The sequence below is a fragment of the Lasioglossum baleicum genome, chromosome 12 (assembly GCF_051020765.1).
Source record: "Lasioglossum baleicum chromosome 12, iyLasBale1, whole genome shotgun sequence".
NCBI lineage: Eukaryota > Metazoa > Arthropoda > Insecta > Hymenoptera > Halictidae > Lasioglossum > Lasioglossum baleicum.
The window spans coordinates 5,942,540-5,969,571 of record NC_134940.1 but is presented as its reverse complement, the minus strand read 5'-3'; the positions used below and the strand labels follow the sequence as shown (position 1 = coordinate 5,969,571).

The window sequence follows — 27,032 nt, the reverse complement described above, 5'->3', positions numbered from 1 at the left end:
GATACTCGCTGCGGCGAAGTGACTCGTTACCTTAAGAGAGTCATTTTCCCTGTCGCTCTCTCTCTACCCCCCCTCCTCGTTCCTCTCCCCAGACTGCTTCTTTTTTCCACCCTCGACTTTTCACCCTCTCGAGTCAGCGAGTCGCGCGAGCTCAACCGCCCTCCCTCCTACTTCCACCGCAGCAAGGCAAAGAGGCACACTGCCTTTCCTGGCACCATTTTATTTATTATCCGGGGTTATCCCAGCGACAGACCGCGCGGCCAACTTTCGCTGGAAAGGATCGCTGAAGCGGCCCGCAAACGGTATTTGGTGCGTGAACCCGCGTATTCATCCCAACCATCCCGCGTTTCGCAACCCCTTGCCAACCCCTGGGCCCCGGTTGTTCCTTTCTCCCCCCACCGCCTAGAACCACCAGGCTTTTTCGCTCCCTAAACGTCCCCGCAGCATGCAGGTCTTCTCCGCAGGCCTTTTGATGGTCTACTAATTGCGCCCGAGTCTTTCAGTACACGCGACACTGCATCGGCTCGCCGATTTTTTTTCTTTCGTGCCAGACGAATTACGAATTAGTGCACCGGCCTGCATTCAGATGCACTTTGAATGCGGCAGGTGAAGACGTGCGATCAGTTTCGGGGACTTTGAGACCTTAGAAATAGGTTTTGCATGCAGCCTACAGCGAATCCCGCTGTTTCAGGCCGGGTTTTAATGGGAATATGGTGTTCTTTAGGGTTTTTAGATTGGGTGCTGTGGAATTTTTTGGAACGATTCAGGGCATTGGAATACCTGTTGGATAATTCCAGTGTTTGTCGTACAGTAGATTCTGCGCTTTCCCGTGTATTTTCCGGTCTCTGATGCGTTCTAAAATTCTGAAAAAATGTGACATATTTTGGATCCCAAGGTCCATTTTACAGAATTTTCTCAGATTTTTTTGTTGCAAACTGGCCGTAAAAAATTTACCCTTCGAATACCCTCGCGGGAAAGCTAGAGGGCTGATATATCACTCGGAGTTTTTTTCTAGTCAGCTTTCGAATGTTTCGATAGCCATTGATGAACCTCTAAGGGCAGTTGTGACCATTTTTTTGTTGCAATCTGTGGCCGTAAAAAATTTACCCTGTGACTACCCTCGCGGGAAAGTTAGAGGGCTGAAATTTTACTCGGAGGAGTTTTTCTTTCTCGAAGGGCCCCGAGTGTCCGACTTCGATTTTGATAATTTTTTGTGAGATGATGGTATATGGATCCCTAATTATGTATGCAAAATATTAGGTGTAGTTCCTCAATAGTTTTAAAGATATAAACAATTAAAGTTTCATAACTGTGAATCGCGCAACCTGCTTACACGCGGCTAATGGAACCTCGAAAACTACAGCTGAAATCATGGCATATTAACAAGGTATGAAACTTTAATTGCTTATATCTCTTTAAAACAATTCAGAAATTACACCTAATATTTTGCATACATAATTAAGGATCCATGTACCATCATCTCGCAAAAAATTATCAAAATCGAAGTCGGACATTTGGTTTCCTTCCCTTGTAAGAGCAGTTTCGACCATCTTAATCAGCTAAGCATCGTTTCCGGCGGAAACCGCGAACATGCGGAACGCACCGGCTCGAGAGCACGTAATAGGCACGCGGCAGATAAATCGTAATCATTATAGTGCGCGCGGCGTGAACGAAACTATTAATATCCCATCGCGCAGACGTTAACGGTATCGAGTTGAAAGCCTATAACGCACGAGGATATTCTGAGGCAGTGCTAATGCGTAAATGTGTATTGATGGTCCGCGGCACCGGAAATGCCGAAAGACGCACGCATTAAACGCGAAATTACGGTCGATTATCGACCGCGAGCCTCGTTAACCTGTATTTTCATCGAACGTTTTCGGTGGTGGTTCGCAAACTGCTCGATTGAAAGCCGAATTAATTTCCTACTTTACGAACCTCGTTATTTAGAAGTTGTAACTGGACTGCGCGTCTTCACGGGTCGCTCTACGACTTTTGTACATATTTGTTCGATTGCCAGGAGTAGTCGGTGTAATATTTCCGCGGTTACGTTCTTCATCTCTCGAAGATGAACAGAATTTACCAAGATCGTTCGTACGGCTCCCGAAAATTCAGAGTTGACCCGAACGGAGGGGAAACGGTTACCCTCTCTCTGCCAGTTCCGCGTTAGTCAGGTGACATTGATACACATGCACGACAGAGACGGAACGCGTCGCGCGACCGGCCCGTGGGGGAATAGCGTCGTAGAAGGGGAAGTTAGAGAGTGGGGAGGCAAGTGTTAATCTGGCGACACTGGACGGGATCCATCGGATCGGTACTCACCGCGGTGTATAACGTGGTTGAACGCGCTGGTTATGACCTGGAACTCGGGATTCAGCGTCTCTCCGAGCTGAAACAGACGGAAAACGAGACTCTTTTGAGTAACAGGACACAAGGACGTGGACGTATCGGCTAACCTCTCCCCCACCTGTACATTCTACACCCTTAATACGTTTTCCATCGATTTCCCATGAAAAGGGGTTGTTCGCCGCTGCTAAGTGCACCGGCATAAAGAGGTGAAGGCGAAGAGTCGTTTCGAAACTTCTACACTGGCCGCCATTAAAGGTAACCGTAAAACCCCTGGGCTAAACCGGCCGGCAACTCTAAAGTAACGATAAATAATAAAAGCTCATCTAGCCATCGCGTCGGATCAAGAGTTTCCCTGTTTCCGTGATGGAACGGGCCACCAGCTGATCGTACGCAACCAGTTTTAACGGCGTTCGACTCTTCGTCCTTCTCTCCCTATGTCCTTACACCTTTCAACGTGTTCGTCCCATGCGCTTCAACAGCCTGTTCCTCGAACACAAGCATCGAGCGTAATATCGATTGGAAATAAAATGAGTTGCGGCGATTGTCTGCGTGTTCGCTGTATAATATTTGCCCTCGGGTTTCGATAGTTGCACGGTGCTCTATTTACGTACTCGTACACTGTTAGATCATAAGATTACGTTTCAATGAACTTCCTCGTGGAGAGCGTTTTCATAAGCCTTGTTAGCGGGAGATAACAGAGGCGCGCGCATAGTTTCCTATAGTTTCCGATCGAATTGTTGGGCAAGAACTTCGGAATAAATTAAATCGCGAAGGCGCGGCCAGAAAATTAGGATGCCCGGCTATCGATCCGCGCGCGTTTTCCGGCCCCGAAAATCTGGAAAATTCATTCGGGTTATTAGGTTCCTGAGTTTATAACGTAATAATAGTCGGCCGCTCGGCGAACGTCGCGCGAACCTGTCAAAGATGTCAAAGGCGATCCCGTAATTTCATAAACACGCGACCCGCGCTCCTTTTATTTTTCAGCGATATGTGTCGACGTATTTCGAGCACCAATTTTGTCCCATTTCCTTTTTCATTTTCATCTGTTACGAATTTTAAAAAATTTCAATAAAGCGTCAGCTGCGCAATCCTCTCTCTCACTCTCTCTCACTCTGTGGGTCCAGAAGCTATCGACGGCCATACGACTGGATTTGATTTATATTCCATTTTAAAAACTGTTCTTCTACAGCGAAAACGTTTTTCACTCCCCACCACCCGTGCCGAATTTCATCAAACCGTAGGAAGTAGAATATTTTATTTTCAACTGCAAATTAAGTATAAAAATCTACTCGGCCATCGAACGTGCTCAATACATCGTCGGAAACTGTGCGAAATTTAATTGTATCGGCAACCGAATTTCTGCTTCCGAACGAAACGAAAAGGCTTTCAGGGAATATTTCCCTTTGAACAAACAAAATTCAACGATAATTCAATATCAACCCTCGGAAAGCAATAGGTCGTTGTTCTTCTCGATTTTTGAGCACCGATGCTTCCCAATGTTTTTGTGGCAAAACCAAGAACAAAGGACAACAAAGTAAAATGTAGGAGACGATGAAAGAAAGCAATCGATGAGAAACGTGTGAATGCATATGAAAGTGGCGATGATTATTTAAATCTCCGCGTAATCGTAAAAATACTGGAGATTTGCAATTAACTAAAGAAGTAAGGCAAATCAGCCGCAAGCAGGTAGCAGAAACAGGACAATTACGTGCAGAGGGGGCTCGTTGAAGGGACATAGGATGCGTCTCGTGAATATAACCAGAAGCTCATTTAGGTCCCAGATTGTTCGAGCGGCGACAGCGAGCTACCAACTCATTTGGATCTCATCCCTCAGACATCCCGGGGGTATAATCCGTTTGAATTACAGCCGTCAACAGGGGCCCTCCGCCGCGACACACTTTTACGATCCGCTCCCGCAACGAGGAGAGATCGAGCACCTGTTAAAGGTCCATAGGAACGGGCGTGACGCGACGCGCGTTGCCGCCGCTTTGGGATCATCCGGAATTCTTCATTCGGGCTTTTACCGGGCGGCCGCCACCCGCGCGTTCGCATTCGTTAATTTATCGTAGCGGGTACGCACGACCCCATTGGTTCGATAATTTACCACGGCAGCTTCGTTTGTTAATTTATTCCAGCCACGGAGCCCTGTTAATTAATTCGTCCGGTGCCCCGCGGCGCGCTCTCCACTGCGCTAGCGCGAGCAGTATCCTCCAGTTTTAGTTGCTGCTCCGTCAAGTCGGTCCGCGATAGAAGCTTCCGATTGGTTGAGAGCTCCATTCTTCTCTTCGAGCAGCGCTTTAACTGGTCGCCTTGGAAAATACACTCACCGAAATTTCTACAAAGTCTCTGTGTTTTGTAACGAATTCTTATAATTATACCAAACCAATGAAAAATTTGTATTTGGTAGCATTTCGGGATTGCATAAAGAAAGCATACACACCGTCATCGAAACGTAAGTATAACATTTATTGATAAAAGAAAACAAAAATATAATTTTACACGGATCAAACTGCGACATTTCTATAATGTCATTTTCGTTTTACACGGATAAAGTTGAAATTAACAATTGTTCGTTTATTATTTCTATTTTAATATTTAGTGTAACCACCATTTTTTAAAATTATACTAGAAATTCGATTGGGAATTGACGATACTAACTTTTCTAGCGTTTCTGTTCTAACAGACGTCCACGCTTCATTCACCGTATCCCTTAGTTCGCTAATGGAGTTGTATTGTTTGCAGTTTTTATAAACTTGTCGCGCAATTACACCCCAAAGATTTTCAATAGGGTTTATATCGGGGGAACAAGTAGGCCATGGCAAAATATGGATATTTCTTGCATGAAGCCATTGCTTGTGTGCTTCGACGCGTGTACTGCAGCATTATCATGCTGATATATAAAAATTTTTCATCTTCAATATTTTCTGTAAAGGGTATTAAATCTGTATAATTTTCCGAATTCATTTTCTGATTTATGTAACACATTGGAGTTTATTTGTCGACTTTGAACGCAACCCATATCATTAGGGAACCACCGCCAAAGTTACGACTCATTGTCACACTTTTCTCATTTCTCAGATCGCGCCAATAATATTTACAGCCGTCAGGTCCATCCAAATTAAATTATTTCTCATCTGAAAAAATGACAGAGTCCCACTATTTCGTCCAGGACATGTGTGCCCGTGCGTAATCAAGAACAGGCCTGTTTATGCACTTCTTTAAGGCCTTGGTTTACGTTGCATTTTTGTCCACACAAATTGCCCAGAAGAATTAAAAAGTTGTTGCACACGTCTTGTTGTTACTAGGAGCTGCAATTCAGCTCGAGATTGTGCTGCATTTTTCCTTTCCTTAGCCGCAGACCTCATTATTAATGAATGTTGTCTGACAATTTTTTACTACCACCTATAAAATGATTCTTTCCGCAATTTTCACGTAAATTGATATAATTATTAATCACAATGTATGCCCGATTAATTTTCTTAGCAATTGCGCGATTAGAGAAGCCCATATCTTTATAAGCATCGATTGATGCTTTTTGTTTACTTGTTAATACTTTCCTTTCGGCATTTTAATACACATACGTGAATCAAATTATAATAAACAGGATTTCTATGAGTTCTAAAACTAATACTTTTAGAACTTTGCAATTTTCCGTAGTTCTCCGCTCAGAATATAGAGTGACTTTATAGAAACTTCGCACTTGTGTTCTGCACCACACCAAAAAAATTTAAACAAACGTAAAAAGGTTGATATTTTTAGAATAGCTATGAAAATGAAGATGACTTTATAGAAATTTCGGCCACTGTAGCTGTCTTTAAAATTGCTTCATTATTATCTCGTTCGTTTAAATCGCACCCTCAAGATTCTTAAAGCGGTTTGCCGCAGAAAAAAATCTAAAAGCCATGCATAATTTTAAACATTTCAGAAAATGGTACACGAGCTTGAATAAAGATTAGAAAGAATAATATAGTCCTCAGTCTGAAAACAGCTTTCGAGTCACTAACGACGCAAAAACGAATGTGCGCCGAGCGGAGAAGGGCGTCTTTTGTCGGCGTAAGCGTCTTCCTTGATCGTTTCCGAATCATTAACCAAAATCACTCTCTGCGGGCCGCGAAATTAACGACGCGAAACAAACAAACCGCGGCGAAAAACCGGGGCGCCCGGAACAGGTGAAAAACCATCGACGTCACGCGACAGAGATTTCGCCTTCATAAAACATGCAATAGGTTTTGTAACGGTGCACGGTGTTTACTTTCGGAATAAATTTCCAAGTTCCGAAGGTGGCGTCCGTTCGGCGTCTTCCGGTTTCCTTCCCTTCACGGTCTTTTAGCCGGGTGGCGCATGGCGCGACCGTGAAACGAAAATAAAGAAAAACATCATGGGAAGATAGGAATTTCGTTAGGTGATTTAAAACGTACGTTATAATGTGTTCCTCCTATTCTATTCTATTATATTTATAATTATATAAATTCTATCTAAAAACCGTAGTTACCAGACGAGACAAGGTTCGCTTCGAAAAGCGAATCGTTATCTTCCACCGACGCAATTTCCATTGAAAACTTCCCGTTGCATGCTTCGCCATCCAAAACAGCCTTATAAATACACGAGAATCTTAAAGAGCATTCCACCGTTCGAGACAAGAAATGATTATTCAACCTCGAAGTCGGAGTCGTCGAAAGACTATTCAGAATTGCTCTGTAAAGTACAGTTGCCTTTAACACGATCAAACGAAGCTGCAGTGGCGTCAAGAACCTCGTACTCGAATGAATTCAAGCCACGTTATCCCACGAAAATGATCCAATAAATTACAACTCTGTATTCTATATATTATTCAAATTTTGTTCCATGATCGATGCAACCCCCGAGAAAAAAAACTGACACGTTCGGCAAGCTTGTTCGCTGGATCACTTCCACAGGCGATTGTACAAAGTTGCAGAGAACCGCAACCGGATCTCGCGGTTGGAACGTGCAATCGTAACAACTCAAAGGGCTGGAAAGTAGCCCTGAAATACTTGGCGCAGGTGGAAAAGCAATTTCGTTGGCTTACCTGGACCATTAACGAGATCGCGACCAGACCCTGACTCTTGTGCCGCGCCTCGCTCATGTTGTGATACAATTCCGCGTTGAAGCCGAACACTTGTATCTGCAACAGAACATCAGACACAGCCTGGAATTATTTCTACGTGTAATCGCGTCGCCCCCGTCATGCTCGTATTTCCCGCCGCGTAATTACGTCGACAAATTTCGTCTTCGCACGAACGAATTCCGGCCACCGACCGGGATGGAGGGGGCGAAATCAGGGGGGTGAACCAGAAGGGTGAAAAGGGGGCGGACGCTTTGTGCACGACGATATATAATACCCAGCGGATCGTCTTCCCGAAATTGTGCTCCCCGCCGGCACCGTTTCGTGCGTGTTGCCGCTTTCGAATGAATTAATCGTCGACAGATTTGAAAGGGGCCCGTGCTCAATGGCCCCGATCATCCCGTAGATCATGTCAGTTAATTCTTGAGACGCGGGTACCACTAGCATGCTCCCAGCTTGCGTTTCTATCGCCACGGATCCTCCGATTCCACGGAATTTCAATCTTGGTTGATTTAACACTGGATCTACCACGCGAGTCAAAATGACTAGTTTTACACTTTCATTCTGAAACTTCATGTTACATCTTTTTTTCGCAATCATGCGATGACTTTTACAACGATAACTGAATGTGTAATATAATGAATTTTAGTTTTGTTTCATTTATACAGAATCAAAATAATTTTGTATCATGGCTACTTATACCAATACCCGTCATTTTGACTGGTACTTCACAGTTATTCTTCTCATTCTGTATACCATAGTGTTTCACTCTCTGAGAATTAAAATAAAATTTCGAATCACTACCTATGTTATTTGTTAACTGTACTCTTTATTATGCTATAATAATAATAAAATTACACTGTATGAACATACAATGATACATATTTTCAGCATACAACTAACATAGATCTGCAAAGGATATACTTTAAATTTTTATTGAGGTCCCAAATAAAAAGGTTCTAAAAAGTGCCTTTTTTAATTTTGCACGTAACCTTGTAAATTATAATTTTTGTAAACCAATCTTTTAATTGATTATAAAAATCGGGTCGTTTGGCACAATTATAAAAAAGTTATTTTGTTTTAACGGCCGTTCGAATACTTTCGTTACCCACTGTACATACCTAAGCATTTTTTCTAAAGACCAGTCATTTTGACTGGTTTCGGTAGAAATAGGTATACTTTAATTGCCGTTGAACATTATATTATTAGTACGGAAACATTTTTGTACAATGGTTATTGCGATAAAGACACTAAAATGTGTCAACAATTGATCTACGTGTGTAGGCAGATTTGGAAAAAGGAATTTTCTTTTTAATCAAAATCTGACCCAATTTGATCTAATTTGTAATAGATCTCTGAATTTCAATTTGTGCAATCAACAAAACATCGAAAGCAACTATCTTCGTAATGCCACGTGAAAAGGACCTGATATTAATTTCAATTTAACCGAATGTAAACATCGTTGGCATGTTTTAATAAACGTGCCCGGAATCGGGTGGAATATTAAATTTCACGTGATCGCAAGTAACTAAATAAAAATCCACGCGTGCATGTACATTAATGTGAGGTTCCGCGATCGGTTCATCGTGTTTTACGTCGATAATAATGAAAATTCTTCGAGGACATTCCGTCGGTCGTTATTTTTTATGCAATATACCGCGATCCCTTATTAAGAACTTTATTTCGATAAAACGAAGACACGAAGCTTTGCCTGGTTCGCGTCCTATAGGCAAGGAGGATCGATAAGGATTCTTCTATGCATTCTTGAAACCGTATTTTTTCCCTCGTAAAACGAAAACTCGACGCTTGTTGTTTTTTCCTCCATAGAATTTCTTTACGCGAACATGGGTAAAAGAATCTTGATGCTTTATATCTGGTGAAACGAACAGAAAAAGAAAAACGCAAGAGCCGCTGTAGAAATCAAGAACCATCCTGAAACATTATTAGAATTTCCATACACTTTAGATTCTTTGTTATCAATTGAAATTTTTGCCTTGATTCAGTGAATAATCGATAAACAGCTTTTCGAGCTCTATTCTGGTAAATTGTTGTTTTACAGCGATAAATAGATTGCATATTTTACGCGTTTATTATAAAAATGAGGAGATACGAGGGAGTAAAAATATTTAAGGAGAAAATTTATAGAAGCTGTTATATTAATATTATCTTCAGAGAACTGTTAGGAAAATAAATGTTTAGGTAGGTTCTGTGCGTTGCGACCGCGGCAGACAATTTGTATTTTGCAGAAAGATCCGGAGCTCAGCGATAATTGAGGCTTTCCGCGATAGTCGGACATTCGGCGACTATGCAAGATACATTCACGAATTCATGGAACTTATCGTCGCATTCACGTTTCCCTAAATCCTTTCGATTCGCCTCTATCCCCTTCGAAAGCACCCGGCCGCATTCGTCGTCATAAATTCCAACTAGCCTCTGTATATCTCGCATCTTCAAAGCGAAGCAATTCGTCTTTCGTTCTTATTTCGTGTTTCGCCGGCGCAATCCGGTAACTCGGGTACTCGGTTAGAATTTTTAAATAAGCCGTGGACCGAATGTAGTGTGGCGAAACGAACCTTTTTCGAAGAAATCGAATAAACAAATCTCGTCGGAATAAAACGAAGGAACGTGTCGGCAAATAAAGCCTCAACACTCTGGAAATAGCGTGTACATTATGATAGACATTCAAACAGTAATTATTGTATTTTAAAGAACTAGTTCCGCGAGTTTTTATCTGGTAGAGACGGTGGAGTGGAATCGATTTGACAAATGAGCGGCAGAATCGACGTCTCCGTTTAACCACGTTAAGATAAAAGGCATAGGAAAACGAGAAGGTAACTTTTGACCCAGGATTCTTTCGATGACGAAGTCTCTCTCTCTCTCTCTCTCTCTGTTCCTCTCTTTCCACCGGTAACGGCATTGCCAGGGCACTTCCGTCAATGCTCCGGGCTTGTTGAAATGCCTACGACGCGACGAGTCGTGGTTCAAAGACGCCGTCGCGAGGGCTGTTGCAACGCGACGTCGAACAGGTGCAACGAAGAGGGTGTAACCGGGAGTGGCCAGGATGGTAAAGCCAGAAAGAGAGAGATAGACACGGCAGATTGCCGAGGATGAGCGTAAATCCACTGCGCCTGATCAAAGTAGGACTCTGACGCTACTTGGAAGATTCCCCGCATCCTACACGGACGTGTTCCTCCACCCCTTTTCACCCCTAACCCTTCAAGGCGACGCGACGTCGAGGCTGCCGTCAACCCCCACGGAATTATCCTTCCGTTTTTCGCCGCGCGAAGGAAATGCGGACTTCTGCTAGCTTCTGCTGGTCGAAGTCGCTGTCAGCCCAGTCGCGAGGAGATGGATGGAAGATTAAGTGCAGGGTGCCGCCCTAAGGGGTTGCTAGCCCTCGTGTTCACTGTTAGCCCTTGTGCCAATAACTGGCTACCTTGTATTCGACCTGAATTTGCGTTCGCTGTTTTACTTTTCGCGGTGGAGCGTCGAGAAATCGAGCCCTTGTTTCTGCAGCAAGTTTGTACTGGTCTGTTATTCTTATTTATTTCGGGTTTGATAGTCATTACTGCGATTTTATGCATTTATGACTAAAATGGGCACGTACAATTTAAAGCAGTGGACGTGTTGAAAATATTTAAGGACATCAATGTATTAGTTTCAACTTAGTAGGATAATTAAAAGAAGAATAACAATTTTTATTTGGCTCCTGTGTCCTGCAATCAATGCGCACATTTTTTATTTTGTATAAAGATCCGCAGTGTAGTCATTACGCTAAGGATTACTATAATATGTGACAGTTTGTAAACAGTCGAAGTGTAGTATAGTAATGTCTCTATTGGCGCAAAAAGGATGTACACGCTTGACGCAAAAAAATATCCCCTCCACTGTAGTAATTTGATCTCGGCTCAGGTATTGTCGCAGTCGCCAGCACAGTTCAAAGGCCCGTGCGTCCTCACAGTGTAACACCAATATTTAATCGTTTTTGTTATTACTTATTTTTTTTTGAAACTTTCATGAATATATTCGTGGCATTTTTCTGATTAAAAAGAAGACCAAACACGATATAATTTCAACTGTATTTAGTGGTTTAATTGACGATGAACGTTTCGGGCGCAAGGAAGGACAGCGTATGGGAAAGAAAGAGACGCGGAAAGTCGCAGTCGCCGGCCCGGCACATGTCTCGCTTTACACGCGCTGTCCTTCTCTACGTTCGGCTCGGCCTTTGAAGCTCAAAAAATAGCTACCCGTCTACGATCGACGCAACCGAATCCCCCGAGGCTTTTGCGTCAATAGAGACATCACTGTATATTATTTCGCAGCGTTATATATTAAACAGCGTTTTAAAAATCGTTTCAAAGATGTTTTAATTGATATTGTGTTAGAAACGACTGTTCAGTGAAGAGCATTTTAGTGCACGTCGATTAAAACACACGGTGAAAATAGTCTCCTCCTCGCCGCCGCGCCGCCGCGGGGTATAAATTGAATTTTATAATTTTCCATCACTGTGAAATGGTACCGGAAAGCGTAGACCCCGAAGTGTGTGTGTGGATTTAATTAAATTTTAGGTAGCCGTGTAATCGAATCCTAGTACAACTGCGATTACGAAAGTCGTTCTATGTTTAATGCCCTGCAGGGAAATAGTAAATGCAATTTAGAACGTCCTGCGGCGCGGCTAATTTATTGATATCGAGCACCGCGTAATTTTACACCGGTGCTAATAATGAACAATCAAATTTTAACGAACCACTCCGAGCGCCAAATAAAACGTCACGGTGAACGAAAAAGTTCGCTTTATGCGTCCGAACTCGGAAGAAACCCACACTTTCTACGGTATGTACGTGTCATCTTGGAAATCGTAAAATTTTCAATTACCTAAATCGGGTTAAACTGCGGTCAATTTATTCTTTTTTTATACTTTCGTTTCATTTTCTTAATCTTTACTTCTGTTTCTGCAAATGTCATATCACAGCAACCTTGAAATTCCATTTTCCTCGATCGGATCGTAGTTCCTAGATCTGCTGACCGAGAAGAGTCGAGGATAATAGTGGCACATGGATCGCGGGGGTGGCGGCGCGTACACTCGTAATTTCGCCGGGCACTTTTCCTTTCAAAGTGATCAAGGGAAGTGTTTCAAGCGGTCCTTAATGCATTCCGCGGCGGGGGCTGTGCTTGCGGATTTCCAGCGGTGTTTCAGCCCCGGTGATTATGCTCTAGTGGAGGGCAAAGTAGCGGGTAAAGCACAAGGGCTGTAGGCCGAGGATGGCGCGAGAAGATCGGATGGTTCACCGGGCGAAGATACTCGGAAGAGTAGGTGTACGCGGGGGTCGGAGACGGGTGGTTTGAGAGAGCGGGAGAGGATGAACCACCCCACCGAGTCTGCACTTCACGTACCCAGCCTGAATCCTGAATTTCCGAGACGTGGCGAATTTCAGACAACCCCCGGCTTACCTCCGATGCCCCGGCGAAATCTTGTTCCGAGACGATAACGAATCTCGATGTCAGCCTGCTGGCGGACCGTGCCCGATTCGATCGATGTTGCCCCAAACCTGCACTACGGAAAAACAGGTGATTCGCACCCGGTCGACGGGACACCGTCGGCTCCTTCGATCGAACTTTAACCCCCCTGTCATGGGGCTGTTTGACACCACGTTTGTGGACTCTGCCCTTTCGGGCACACTGTAAACCCCAGTCGCTTTTGCGCTTCTTGCACGAAAGGGACGAACGAAAATTTTATTCGGATAAGAGTAACGAACAAGACGTTATTCGTCGCTATCGAATAAATATTCAATGAAATAAGAAATTATTTCCATTAAAATTGATCCAGTTTCAATATTCACTTACTATACCGTGGGGTGGGGGAGAGAGAGAGAGAGAGAGAGAGAGAGAGAGAGCCATGTTTAAACAATCTGAGGTAATAAATATTGATGGCAGGCTACGGGGCGTGTTGCATGGCGAAAAGCCATCAGCCTCCGCCAGGAAGCTCGCGGTGTTTGAAGGATAATTCGAGCGTCGTAGGCGGCGCGTCACGACGTTCCTTGCGGCCTATGGGCATGCCATCAGGATTTCTGGCACAATGCTGTATTCCAGCGAGTGATAGATATACAGCTGTAATCCCGCGCCACCCTCTCCGGCTAGCAGCTATATTAACGCACGAGTGCAGTGTGCGCCGTGCACCGTGCACCGTGCACTGGCGCGGCGGCGGCGCGAGTGCACCTATGCATCTACCGGAGACGCGACAATGAGAGCCGGGCGTCGAGGTGCGTGTACATTAATATGTAGATGGCCGTGTAGGTGTGCCCATTGGGATTTCCTCGTTCGCACGGAGTTCCGTCGAGCATAATTTTATTTCGGAAAAAATAGCCGCAACGTTAATTGGATAAGTTTCTCGATACTCGCGATGCTTCGCTCTCGCACCCTGTGCGAATTTAATCCGCGACCCGAAACGACCAGCGTAGAAACGAGGAAATATTGATTCTTTCATTGAATTATTTTGTTATCGTTCTCCACATTCTTTAGGCAAATTTATATTTTCGATGGCTGTTTTTATCGGAACGGGAAGACCTTGCTTTGTAATGAAGATTGGAAATTGTATCGACTTCTGCAAATTTAGGGAAACTAACTGAAATCGGTTTTCGTTTATAGGCATTTGCAGAATCTTTAGTATTACATCTATGGCAAAACCTCGACTAAAAAGCGTCGAATTGTCCTCGCCCCAATTTCATTCCTTTTAAGCACTCACGTTCGAGCTAACAGCCATTTTTACGAGAACACAGAGGCTACATCGATCGATCGATCACGCGACGAATCTAGCCGAAAAAGCGAGTCTGTCGCAAAAACAGGTTAATCCTCCGAAGATGGTGTACAGAACTGTTATTCGGTCGATCGCGAGTCGAACGTCGTCGATCCGAGAAGTCGAACTAGTTCAAACTGGAACGTATTATTTCTGGCAGTGCGAACTTTGAATTCTGATCTTTGAAACTGAATTTTATAAGTTCAGGGAATATTTCAGTTGGAAAAATGAGGGACGGTTTACAATTACAGTTATCCGAACTGTTTCAGCGTTTGATCCATTTTAAGGGGCTAGGATACCGTCAGATTGTAACTAGCAAATAACTAGAATCTTACTAGATTTTGGATCGAAAAAATGGGTTTGCGCCCTGACGTTTTATTGTCCTTATTTGAGCAAATTTTGGGCTGGGTGAGGGCTCATTCTAAAGGGGAAGGTTCAACGCAGCGCGCTCTGGTCATCATAGCAGTCAAAGAGTCTTTCGGAAACAGAAAAATGCATTCAAATCTGCGGGTTTTTTCCTAGATTTTTCTCTACTTTGGGCCCTCATATTATTAGATATAAACATAATCTCGTTAAAATCATGAGAAGAGCGCACTGCATCTAACCTTCCTCTTTAAAATGAGCCCCCACCCAGCCCAAAATTTGCTCAAATAAGGTCAAACAACGTCTGGGCGCAGACCCATATTTTCGACCCATTTTTCTAGTAAGATTCTAGTTATTTGCTGGTTACAATCTGAAGGTATCCTACCGCCTTAAGGTTCGAATTGTTCGGATTACTAAAAGTCGAGATTGAACACCGGAGTTCTTACAGCTCTGGTAGATGCAACGTTTCTGGCTCCGTAATTCTTGCCGGAACGCCGGGACCATGTAAAACTGGAATTTCGCACGCGCCCGCTGGAAGAAGTTAAATCCGAAATGGCGGCGCGAATTTGCTTAATTATTCCGCGTTGAGCGTTAACCAGTCGGGGAAAGTGTGCGTGTGTGTGTGTGTGCGTGTGTGTGTGAGAGAGAGAGAGCGAGCGAAAGAGAGTGAGAAAGAGAACACGAGAGATAGAGATAGAGGGAAACCGGCCCGCGTTTCCGTAATTGTAGTGGTCGTTTATAGTTGAACGACTCTCGTCGCGTTGCGATTGTCTGTTGTCAGGAGTGCCACTCTTACTTCCGGTCAGTGTTAAAAGGCTATCAACTGGAGAACGCTCGGATTTGTTTTTTCACCTTTGTCTACGACAAACCAAGTCGGTTTGTTGAATAGTTTTTAAAACATCGAACGGACGCGCTGGGAAATTTTTCAAGTAGAATTATCCACAGTGCGTTTCGTCAGTAAGTTTTAGTAAACGACTTTTTCCGATGTTGTTACGATTTTTGTATCAAGTTTTAGAAACAAGTTCTACATAGTTTAAGCAGTTAGAAGAAAAAAGGAGGAAATTGTCTTATCAAATATTCCCAACAATCATCTTATCAAACGGTCTAATTGATGCTAAATCCCAATGAATTTGGATTTGCATAAAGCTGCACGACCCGCTCGTAATTAATTAAAATAAAAAAAATGCACTGAAAAGTATGAAATAATTTCCATTTAATTTATGTGAATACAGACGAACTTAAATACAATACAATATTTTCGGAGGCGGCGCAAAATTGAGAATTTTCGACACTGGAAATTACGAAAATCCTTAAATTCTTCTACATGCTTTCACATATTAATGTATCTTCTCTTTCCACCTACTGCTTTCCAAGTTCATCATATTCCAATGAAATCATAATCAGCAACATCTGTCATTTGGAAAATTTTCAATTTTGCGCCGCCTCCGTAAAGATTGTATAGCATTTAAGTTCGTGTGTATTCACATAAATTAAATGGAAATTATTTCGTACTTTTTAGTGCGTTTTTTCGAAGTCGGTTCAATTTTTTTTAATAAAATTTTTTTATTTCACACTTTTTAGTGGAACGAGCAGAATTTGCAGAACACCGTAGGATGGTTTTTCGGTCTTTTTGGTTAATTGCAATAAAAACCGCAGAGAATGAAAAAATGTAAAATTTGTTTTCAAGGTACCAATCGGGAGACATACTCTACAAGATGCAAAAGGTTTCGTCCTGATTGGTCCATCCATCCCGGCGTAATCGATGAACATACATAGAAAAAGAGCGAAAAAAAGGTACATACAGATCGAATTGAATTTTCGAAGTCGGTTAAAAACTGGGATGCTCGCACGGTTCACAGCTCCGATAAAACAGCCGGCAAAAAGTGGAGGAAAAATTTTGAGCAAGCAAATTGTGGGTCTCGAAATCGGGGACGCTCGATCTACTATCCCGCATAAATTACGCGCAATACTTCCCAATCTACTCGCGAGTAATGAGCATCGCGCGACCATGATGCCCAACGCCGCGCGCCTCGCCGAATGGTTTGTCGAGTAATCAACGGTTTGTAGAAAGGCATTCGATGTGTACGCGCGTACCTATACGCGTGTGTAAAGGTGCGGGAGCAATTTATCATCGCAATATGCATTATCGTACGCGAGCGTGCTATCGAGAGTATTCTGATTTCAATGGTGCGTCTCTCTGTAATTCAACTTCACGGTTTAATCTTTCCGTCATGTACGCCGCCAATAATATAACTGTCGTCCGATTGTAACCGAACGTGCGATCGGAATCACCGGGTTGCAAAGAAGTCCGAAATCGACCATCGATAAACGGTATTTTATGGAAAATCTCTGGATGACTAGAAATCGCTGAAATTGTTACTGCAAAACCGTGTTCGCGAATTAGGATCGCGCGTTACGAAATTGCTGGCTCGCATATCGCTCGTTACATTAATTCACAACGCGTTTCACTATTCCGCTCAATTATAGTAATTTAGCGCGGAATTGTCCCTTAAAAACGATCAATCGTTCTGCGGGCTTTGAAACGATGTTTAGTTAATTACTAATATTAATCTGCTGCGATTAATTTAATTGATATACTAAGATATCGGATTTCGAAGTATTCAAATGTACTATATGTATTATAATTTTGTAATAATTAAATCAGGAATGATGATCTGCTTAAATAATATCGAACAAGGTTTCTGCATTTATCTACTGGTTTGTATTGAAATGTTGTTATACCGAATGTTTTGAATGGTAGTGAAACGAGTGAATTGAAGCGATAGTATGACTGTTTGAACGGCAGAGGAAGGGAATTTCTCGGGATCTGAATGCGTTCAGGCATCATTTTAATGATTTCAAGCGATTGGTCACACAGCATGGACTAACTTTGGGCTGAAATTAAACCAAGTATGCCTGTTAATTTGTGTCCTCCCTGGTGCCATAATAACAGTACTCGAATCCCTTCGCTCGCTGTTTGACCATTAGAGGGGCATACCAGGATTCTCACGAATACCTGCGCCCATCAAAAGGGTCCTTAGGATCCTACAGCACTGATTTCCATAGCAATTGATCTATTTTGACTGGTGCTAGAATTAACCGATCGATTGGACATCCTAGATTTTGCCGACCGACTCCGGAACACTGCTAACTACCTGTACGTTCCGCTGACATAACTTCTTCCTTCGTTATGATTCCAATGGAGAAATGATCCGATCGGAAATCGAACCGTGTTCGAGTATGATACTCTGCTGACGAGGATGGATTAGAATGTAGTAAAAATATAAAACGATCGCTTCCACAATTTTGTTGCTCGCAGAGTAAACTTCATTTAGTCCTGATTTTAGTCCTCAGTCCGAAGAAAGGCTTCTTTCTCTGCTTTCAACAGTGAAACATAGCGATGAAAGGACTAGAAAACCGGTGTTCTCTTGGACCCGTGCCAATCCGAACAAGATAGATTTTAATTCAAAGTCCCTTTTGTTACTCGGAGTGTACCTATTATATCCCATGGATAATGATAAATGATTACTCCTAAAATGTTGAGACTTTGCACGAATGATTTGGAACTTTCGTCGAATACTTGGATATGGAAATTGAAAATTGTTTAATCCTCGTAGGACTCCGGATTGCATGATACAGGCTGAGCCTCCATTGTGAAGCACATCGAATGATTTAATTCGATGAAAGAGGACGATACATTCGGCCAGACAGCTTCAAAGGAGTAGAATCCAAGACGAACTCGCGTTCCTCGTAGCATCTTGAGCCGTGGATTTCGTGTGTCTGATGGAATTTCCTCGAGAATAGCCGTGGAAGCTTTTCATTCGCGCCCGACCATACACACAGCCGGCCTGGCTCAAGTTCTTTGACCTACTTGCGTGCCCGAAAGAACCGACTTTCGAATTCGACCGAGTCCTCTCGCATTTCGTCCAAGGTACACCCGATATACATTCATCCCCCTGCGACGTGAAAATCCGAATTGAAACCCATTTTCGTACGAAAACCGTCGTCGACGACGTCCCGACGGCCTACCTCCGAAAATACTTGGGAACACTGCCGAAAAAAAACCAACACAGTGCACACAAAAAACTGACAAAATCGCTTTTTCATGCCGTTGTATTTTTCATTTTCTTCATTTCAGTTTGATAATTTTTTGACCATTTGTCAGTTTACGCTTGTGTTTTCTTCGTATTTTGGACGGATCATTTTTATTATCCTCCATCTGTGTTGTATCGGTCGATCCACGATAAAAGGTTAAAGCTAATTCGGCGGACAGTGGGCCGCGCGAAAAATCTATCTATCGGTCGGCCGGAGAAAATGGCATAAACTTTGTCAGGCAGACCACGCAAAATCGTTTAATAGTTTAGTGCTTGATCTTTGATCGTCGACTGCGGTCACGTCGAACTGCGACCCGTTTTTGTTTCCCCCGATGCCAGCCGGAAACGCGGGAATACGCGGTACGTGATTCCCCATAAATGTTATTTACATACCGCAAGCTATACGAACCACAGCAGATCAACCTCGTAAAAGAATGGGATCGTTAAATTAGACGGTGCGGCGCAGCGGCGGTATAACGCAAACGAAATTCGGTTTGATGCCGACCGCTCACGCGAAATTCGGCGCGCATCTAATATCGCGGTGAATTAATTTCATTCGACCGGCCATAAAACTGGAACCGGCCACCGCCGATCGATTCTGGTCGCGATTACGAATTAGAACGGACGATTCCATCCAGACGTGATCCAATTATCGAAACAGGCACGAGCCCTTTCGATCATCTTTCCACGAAAGTCGTCTTTGATACGATCATTGATTTTCGGACGTGTTCCTCGCAGTGAAAATTCATTCATTTTTGCTTTAGGTACATTTTTATTTCGGTACTGAATGTATTAGTATTAATTAGACATTTTCAGAGTCTCAAGATAGTCTATAATGTATACAACGATCGTTCAGTCCAAACAGTCCCATTCCTCTCTAATCACAAGTGTTTTTCATAGTGCTCGCAGCATACACGCTTCCCGACGAAGCTAGCAAGCCAATTATCACGCGCCAACGGTGTCTGTCAATGTTAATCTCCACTTTCATTCAAGAGCAATTAACCAAAACCAATTTCTGTTCCCAATACCAACTGTTTGTGCCGCGCTGCCAAGCACGAGCAACACCTCGACAAGATTGTCCCTCGTTACCACGAAACAATATCGATCACACGGTATCGTTCATCGTTGAAAATCCACCGCGGCGTTCTCGCCGCCGCTAATCACTCTAATTACCGTAGTCTTTTTCTCATCCTGGAACGTCATGGTTGAACCGATCGTATGATTGGTAAATAATAACATTTCCGTCTTTTACCAATGACTTCGATAACCTAGAAATAATGTATGTTTCAAAATTCCTTCAACATCCGGAAATGCGAGGTTCCCGAGATCATTTGAGGCAACATTTTCCTTTGCATAAAATGGCCCGGTATGCCAACTGTCAATTGGCCGACTGTGCCAACACGCGTCTAGGTCGCGCTCCGATTGGTCCGTGTTTTTCCTTGATGAATCCTTAACAAAGCCGCGGACGCCATTTTTGCAAAGGAAAATGTTTCTTCAAATGATCTCAGGAACCTCCCATTTCCGGATGTTGAAGGAATTTTGAGACACCCTGTAGACTTCGGCAACCGACTATAAGATGCACTCTATTATTCGCCGAAACGAATGAATATAATTACTATACTTTTTCTCCGGATGATCAAACGATTTGGATCCGATTGATCGGGGCACCGAGCATCATCGCCGAGACATCGGCTAACCAGCGCGGTATGATCAATAATTAATGGGCAATAATGCGAGGTGCGAGGCGAGCCCAATTTAGCCGTGCAGCCCATAAATTTGTGAACTACTCCGACAGGCCTGTGTGGACATCCGGTTCAGGTGCGGGGACAAGGATGGGCCATTCGAGGAGCACTCGAGCCACTCCATCAGCTCCTTCTCGAGTAGGCTTTCGGCATCAAAGCGGCTCGTCGCTCAAACATGCCGGTAATGGTTCAGACTCGCTCGAGCACCGTGGCTCTGGGAATCCCCTTGTCCTCCGCGTAGAGCTTTCAAACAGACCCTTCGCCTCTCCTCTATCTCTCTCTCTCTCTTCGTGACCCTCACCATCCCTTTTGCCTACCATCCCCGCACACAACCCTCCCCAAGGCAATCGGCTTCTTTCTCTATCCATCTCTTAGCTTCCTGCGGAGACGGATGGCAAAAGGGAACCGAGACTATGGATTAGGTTCGTCGTCTTCGTGTGCTAGCTTCTACTACGTTCTCCGTAGGGCATCATTTATTTATTCACTAAAATGCTGCTCGATGAGACGAATGGGCTGATCAAGGTGCAGCCGAGGAAAAAATATTGGAGGTCGTTTAGCATTTATGTATGCTGAAGAGAGTTTCGGGAAGAACTGCCGAACACATGTTTCGTTCCTTGACATATTTATGGGAGGTATTTATAGTGTGTGTGGCCGTGAAACTAATAAACAGCCCCAATGCCATAGACGCAATAAACTAAGGACCCGCATAGGGTCTCTCAGGTATTGGTATTGAACCATTGACTGTCTATTGAAAGCGAGATCTTTAGAAAAAGGCAAGCGACCCGACATCGCACAGTGGGGTATTTGCCCGATTTCAGCGGCCACAGCTAGTTTAAAATTCGCTCAATATTGAAACTGCTGTAACTTTGCTAAAATTTATCCAAATTTGATGAAAAAACAGCCATTTTAAAGCTTGAGATTTCTACTTTTTGTACTGTATACCGTTTTTAGTGAAACGGATGTTTTGAATGCAAAATTTGTCCATAAAGAGGAGCGTATCAGATTGTAAAGTTTCTAGCTATTTTTCAATCAAGTACTGCAGGTTATAATCAATATTTTAACGTTATTCGTCTATTTAATGTACACTACCAAAAAGTGTAATCATTTACAATTAAAATATCTTTAAAATAGTTATTACAAAGAATAGTCTCCGTTATTTATAACAGTATGGAAAAATGTTATGGACAAAATTTGCACGGTTCAGAGGGGGATATGTTGTGGCACAAACATTTTCTGCGTGGGTGGAGGCATAGAGGAGATTTCAAGGTCACCTTGATTTTTTTAAACAGAATGTCCTTTTTTTTATACCATAGATCGAGAGTATAAAAGTGTTGACCTTCGTATGTCCTAAACCTAATAGTTAACGAGATATTATCAAAAGAGGAAAGAAAATTATTTCGATAATATCTCGTTAACTATTAGATTTAAGACATGTGGAGCTCAATACATTTTCACTCAGAATTCAATAGTCTATCGATTCATGATACAAAAAGTAGGTCTTTTGATTTAAAAAATTCGAGGTCACCTTGAAATGTCTTCTATGCCTCCACCCACGCAGAAAATGTTTATCCCACATGTTCCCCTCTATACCGTGCAAATTTTGTTCATAGCATTTTTTCATATTGTTACAAATAACGGCAATATTCAAAGTGGACATTGTTATTGCCCCACCCTTTATATTATTTAAATTTCATGGGTATAATGTTTCCTTATTTTAGTGTATATTGTGTGTTTATTATTATTATTTAGTATTTACTTAAGTTAATACGAAGAGATGCTGCGATTTTCGCGCGCCCACGATGACCATTTTTTCGTAAATCAACTATAAAACACGGAAGCAGTCGTAGTCAGATCCAATTTTTCTTGCATCTTAATCAGGAAACTTCAAAGAATACAATGGCACAGAAATGAACACCGGGACGCAGCCGGAAGTATAACGAAATCATTACCAAAGTCTTAGAATCATCAAGAAAGTGACCCATCGTTGGTTATCTTTAAATATTAATAATTACAAACATGTATATGGTACAAAAGTGAATTTCTCTTAAAAGTATACCCTATACTTATGTTAGCTAAAAAAACTTCTACAAAATAAAAATCTGTTAGTGTAGGTAAATAAGGTAACAATTACTAATAAGTGAATTCGTTGAGGAATGAAAGCGGGTTAACGAAACTTCAACTTCCGACAAATTTCAGTGCTTAATGGATACATGAATGGGAAAATGAATGATGGGGGATTGTTCCTCAGACATACAACTAACTCAAGCCACAAAAATTTTACAATTTATGTAAAATTTTTAAAATTGAATTTTGACCGCTGAAATCAGGCAAATACCCCACTGTGCGTCATATTGCTAAATAATAACGACACGTGGTTCTGAAGGATCTGGCCACGGAGTGGGGAAGGCAATGCCTTTTGGTAAGAGGACTGTGAGGAACCGCACGGCACTTACCCCAGAACTATGGGACAAAACACATCGTGTTTCTAACATGTAATTATTTAACAGGCAGGTGCCGCTATCGGCATCTTCAGGTGACGCAGGTGAAACCAGACCCAATCGCGAATTTCGCCAGAGCGAAGAAATATTCGACACGAAAGAAAGGCTCGCTTTTAAATTTCTATTACACCGGCGCGGCGCGTCGCGTCGACGGGTTTGGGAAGCGAGAATATTCGGCGGACGCGGTTCCGTCTCTGCTGGCTTTTTCTCTCTCTTTCGAATTCGAACGGCGTTCGATTTGCGGGCAGATATGCATGCCGGAACGGGTCAAATAAAAATGGAAATTACGGGACAGTTTACGCAGGGAATCAATGCGATCCTTGCGCGGATTAAAGTTTTATTTCCAATTAAGCGGCGACGGAGCACCGGGGCCCGTGATCCACCGCTCTGCGAACGGATATGTCGTCCACGTTAATTATCTGGCGCAGGTTTTAGCCGTTCGTTGCATTCGTAAGAACCTCGTGACTAATTCATTCGGTATCGATTGCACGAAAACTTCCACCGTAATTATCGCAATTGCCTTGTGCGTGCCGCTAAATAAATAATTCGAACGAGGGAACGAACTTTCTGTGGAATTACTTTGCCCTTGACGAACGCTTCGAAACTCCACTTATGCGCACGCATAGTGGCCCACTTAGACCGAGATTAAATTAGCTGGGAACTCGAAATATTTGCCGGCGTTCTTAAATCATTCCTTTATTAAATGTATTCTATCAAGGACACGCGAGTATCGCGCGAAAACCTCAGAGTTTTTGTTGTATAATAACAGAAAAATTGTAGAAATTGTAAGAAAATTGTCGTTGAATTCTGTTAAATGAAAGTATATCGTGAAAAGTATCGACAGAAAATTTGCCAGTGCGGTTACTCGATACTTCGGCCAAAAAGCTCGTGTTGGTGCGTGTCCGACGTAAAAACCGCGCTGTCCGAGCACAAGCAACACGACAGTCGATGTATCGATCGCGTGCATCATCAATTCGGATGATCGTCTCTCATCAACGCATTGATTTATTGGCGGAAGACTCGTTAAAAAGTGGCTCGATTTGTCACGGCGAGAAATAGGGACGGACGGACAATCGCTCACGAAAGTTGGTATAGTACAAATAAATATTGCAAACGAGAATGGAAAGCTTTCGATTATTCTACCAATATCGATGCGTTCATTTGCTAAAATCATATATGTTTGTAAAATTACTATGGATATAGTGAAGCGAATGAAATTTGTAAATATGAGATCATAGTTAGTATCTCAAGATTTTTTAACTTAATTTTTGCATAACTTTAATGTAAAATTTTACTTACAATATTACAGAACGTTTTACACAACTGTACATAAAATGAGAGCTCTCCTATTGGTAACTAAATTTGTAAATAATTTAAAAAGTACAAATCGACGGAACTGGCATAAGGATTGATTTTTTTAGAGACTGAAAGGTGCATCCAGACTTTTGCAACCGACTGCAAGGAGAGGTCCAATATTTTTCGCCGGAATGAAGCCGCCAGTAGGAAAATTAACGACGGGAATGATTAACAGCAAAATTCCGTGCAAGCTTTCGCCACGTAATACCCGGGCCGGATAATCTGAATCAATTTCGTGCATAAAATTGGCCGGCGTGATATATTACACGTAAGACGGCGCGAAAGAAAGGAATAATAAAAGGTGTACGACGGAACACGACAAAAATGGTCGTTCAAGATAACCGCACCCCGCCGCCGCGCGCCGTTCTACGATTATGCCCGACCACGTTCCTCTCATATTTGCCGTTTGTATTCCCACACTTCTAGTTAGCGATGTCGGATTGGCTCGCGATGCTCGAATTGTTCACGGTTCAATATTTATTAACTCCGCGCTCTGCCGGGGAATATTAACACTGACTGCGAACAATGATGTATACAGTTAGAAAATTAATGGCGTAATATTTATTCATGTCGGATGAAACGTGCCGGGCCGGTTATATGATTGATCTGTTCCACCGGAATTATTCACTTCCACCGCTGAAAATGGACGACGCTCGTTCGCGCGACTAGAAACGGTGCCTGTGATTATTGCGACAGCTACTCGATAATTCGAAACTAATTGTTTCGTCGCGATCCTTTTTACCACGCTTATATTAGCTTGCCGAGTTGTCGTTGTCGTTGTTGTATGCGTCAAATCTTGAAATCGAATTTTAAACCGCATCCCGATGAGCTAGAGACTTGAAACTTTAAACATAGCTCAGAACTGGATAACAATGCAATATTAAAAAACAAATTTGAAAAAAGAACTGTGCGTTCAGGAGAAAAAAATTTTAACATTAACCGTCACACTTCGCCGCGCGACGCTCGATAGTACGTCATCGCGTTCTGCGATCCCCACTCCGCCCGCCAGCGCTCCCTACTCCACTACGCGTTCCCACTCCACTGACCCATTTCGCACCGAAGGAGCTTAGTCAGTGTGATGTTCCGTTCATTCAGTTCCATTTCGGACAATTTCAGACTCCATCAAGAGACGTCGCGTCGTCTCTCGGAGTCATCCCCTCATTCTATCTCGCGTATTTCCATGTCTTGCGTTCCATTTAAAAAAGACTAAAAAATAGAATATAAAAAAAAACTTTTAAAAACCACGCTTATATTAAAAGCCACTAAAAAGGAGAAAATAATTTTTTTTAGACATTAATGATTATAAATAAAAGCGTGGAGCGCTAAACTATATTGACGTAACCTTCGTGGGCGCTCCACGCTTTTATTTATAGTCACTAAAATGTCTAAAAAAATTATTTTCTCCTTATCAGTGCATTTTAATATAAGCGTTGTTTTTAAAAAAGTTTTTTTTTATATCTTTTTCCAACCGCGACGCACGTTCACCTGTACTACTACGGGCTTCTTAACTTATTGTTGGTTGCGTACACCATATTGATTCACGACAGCGAGGTCATCGTATTATTTATGCATGCTGTTTGTATGTCATTGATCTGTTATTCTAGGTGCTTCACGTTGACTTGTACTACTGACAATCAAGCTTTAGTCGAAGTCGTTAAACTGTACTATTGACAATGAAATTTGATGTGAAGTCGCCGAACTGTACTACTGAAAATAAAGCTGTAGCTGAATTAGTTGAATAGTCCTAATGGAATCCACGTTTATAGATGAACTCGTTCACTTGTACTACTGAAAACCACGTCATAATTGAACCTAATCACTTGTACTACTGGAAACTGTGTTATAGTTGACCTCGTGGACTTCCACTACTGAAAATCACGTTACAGTTGAACTAGTTGACTTGTTCTACTGAAACACTCTCGATCCCTTGCCGCAAAGAATGAAACATAGTTACAGAAATTGCCACGGAATTGTAAGTACACGTTGAATTGATCCCTGGCGAACACTGTCCAGGAGACGAGCATCCAGGCGTGATATACCGGCATCCACTAGCGCGGACAACGAGCATTCGGGATTTATCATTCCGGCGCGGCTATTCGCGAGTTCATTCGTCAGATAGAGAGTACGAGAGAGAAAGAGAGAGAGAGAGAGAGAGGGGGTGGAGAGTTACACCTAGACGGGCCACGGGCTGATACACCTAAAAACGCCGGGGAAAAAGGGTGGGAACCCGGACGTTGTGTATAGCGAGGGGAGGATGAGGACGAGGGTGAGGAGGACGGTGGAGGATGCGGGGGTAGGACACGCCAGTGAAAGAAGAACACTGGGCGAAAATGGATGCAGCTGCCGGGCCGCAAGCACGGCCGCTGATTGCAGCACGTCGCGCCTCGCACCTGCTCGCGTGCGGCTGCGGATTTCGGCCGCGCAAACACGTACGGCTCGGCCGCGCGTCGCCGCTGAATTATGTGCTCGATTAACCTCGAATCGATTTCAGCCGCGTCGATGCAACCGAGGCGACGCGCGACGGGAGAAAATAATGATTCTCGCTTAGAAGCCGCCGAGGCAACTCCTCTCTCTTTCTCTCTTTACTTCTTTCTCTCTGTTTTTCTCTATCCCCAGCTATCTCACTCCCTTTTTCAGTAGCTCTAGCTCCACTCATTCTCTAGCTCACTCGATCTTTAGCTCATTCCATCTCTAGCTCATTCTTTTTCTCTCTCTTTCCTGGTTCGTTCTTTTCACGCGATGCGATGTTGGCTA

General features: G+C 43.0%; 1 protein-coding gene and 1 long non-coding RNA gene across 6 annotated transcripts in view; one reads left to right on the top strand and one right to left on the bottom strand.

The window, feature by feature from the left end:
• Carpa (Carbonic anhydrase-related protein A) overlaps nucleotides 1-27,032 on the bottom strand; it is a 202,960-nt gene that overhangs the window by 18,566 nt on the left and 157,362 nt on the right. For 4 of the 5 annotated variants that reach the window (XM_076435920.1, XM_076435918.1, XM_076435919.1 and 1 more), the window contains exons 5-6: nucleotides 7,397-7,492; nucleotides 2,323-2,389 (exon numbers count right to left, since the gene is read on the bottom strand). In XM_076435920.1, the coding sequence (XP_076292035.1) occupies nucleotides 2,323-2,389; nucleotides 7,397-7,492 (163 nt within the window). The remainder of the gene's footprint in view (nucleotides 1-2,322; nucleotides 2,390-7,396; nucleotides 7,493-27,032) is intronic. The other variant, XM_076435922.1, reaches the window with a different exon arrangement.
• Nucleotides 4,414-27,032, top strand: part of LOC143214635 (uncharacterized) — a 196,843-nt gene continuing 174,224 nt past the window's right edge. The window contains exon 1 of the long non-coding RNA XR_013010188.1: nucleotides 4,414-4,801. This is a non-coding gene — a long non-coding RNA (uncharacterized LOC143214635). The remainder of the gene's footprint in view (nucleotides 4,802-27,032) is intronic.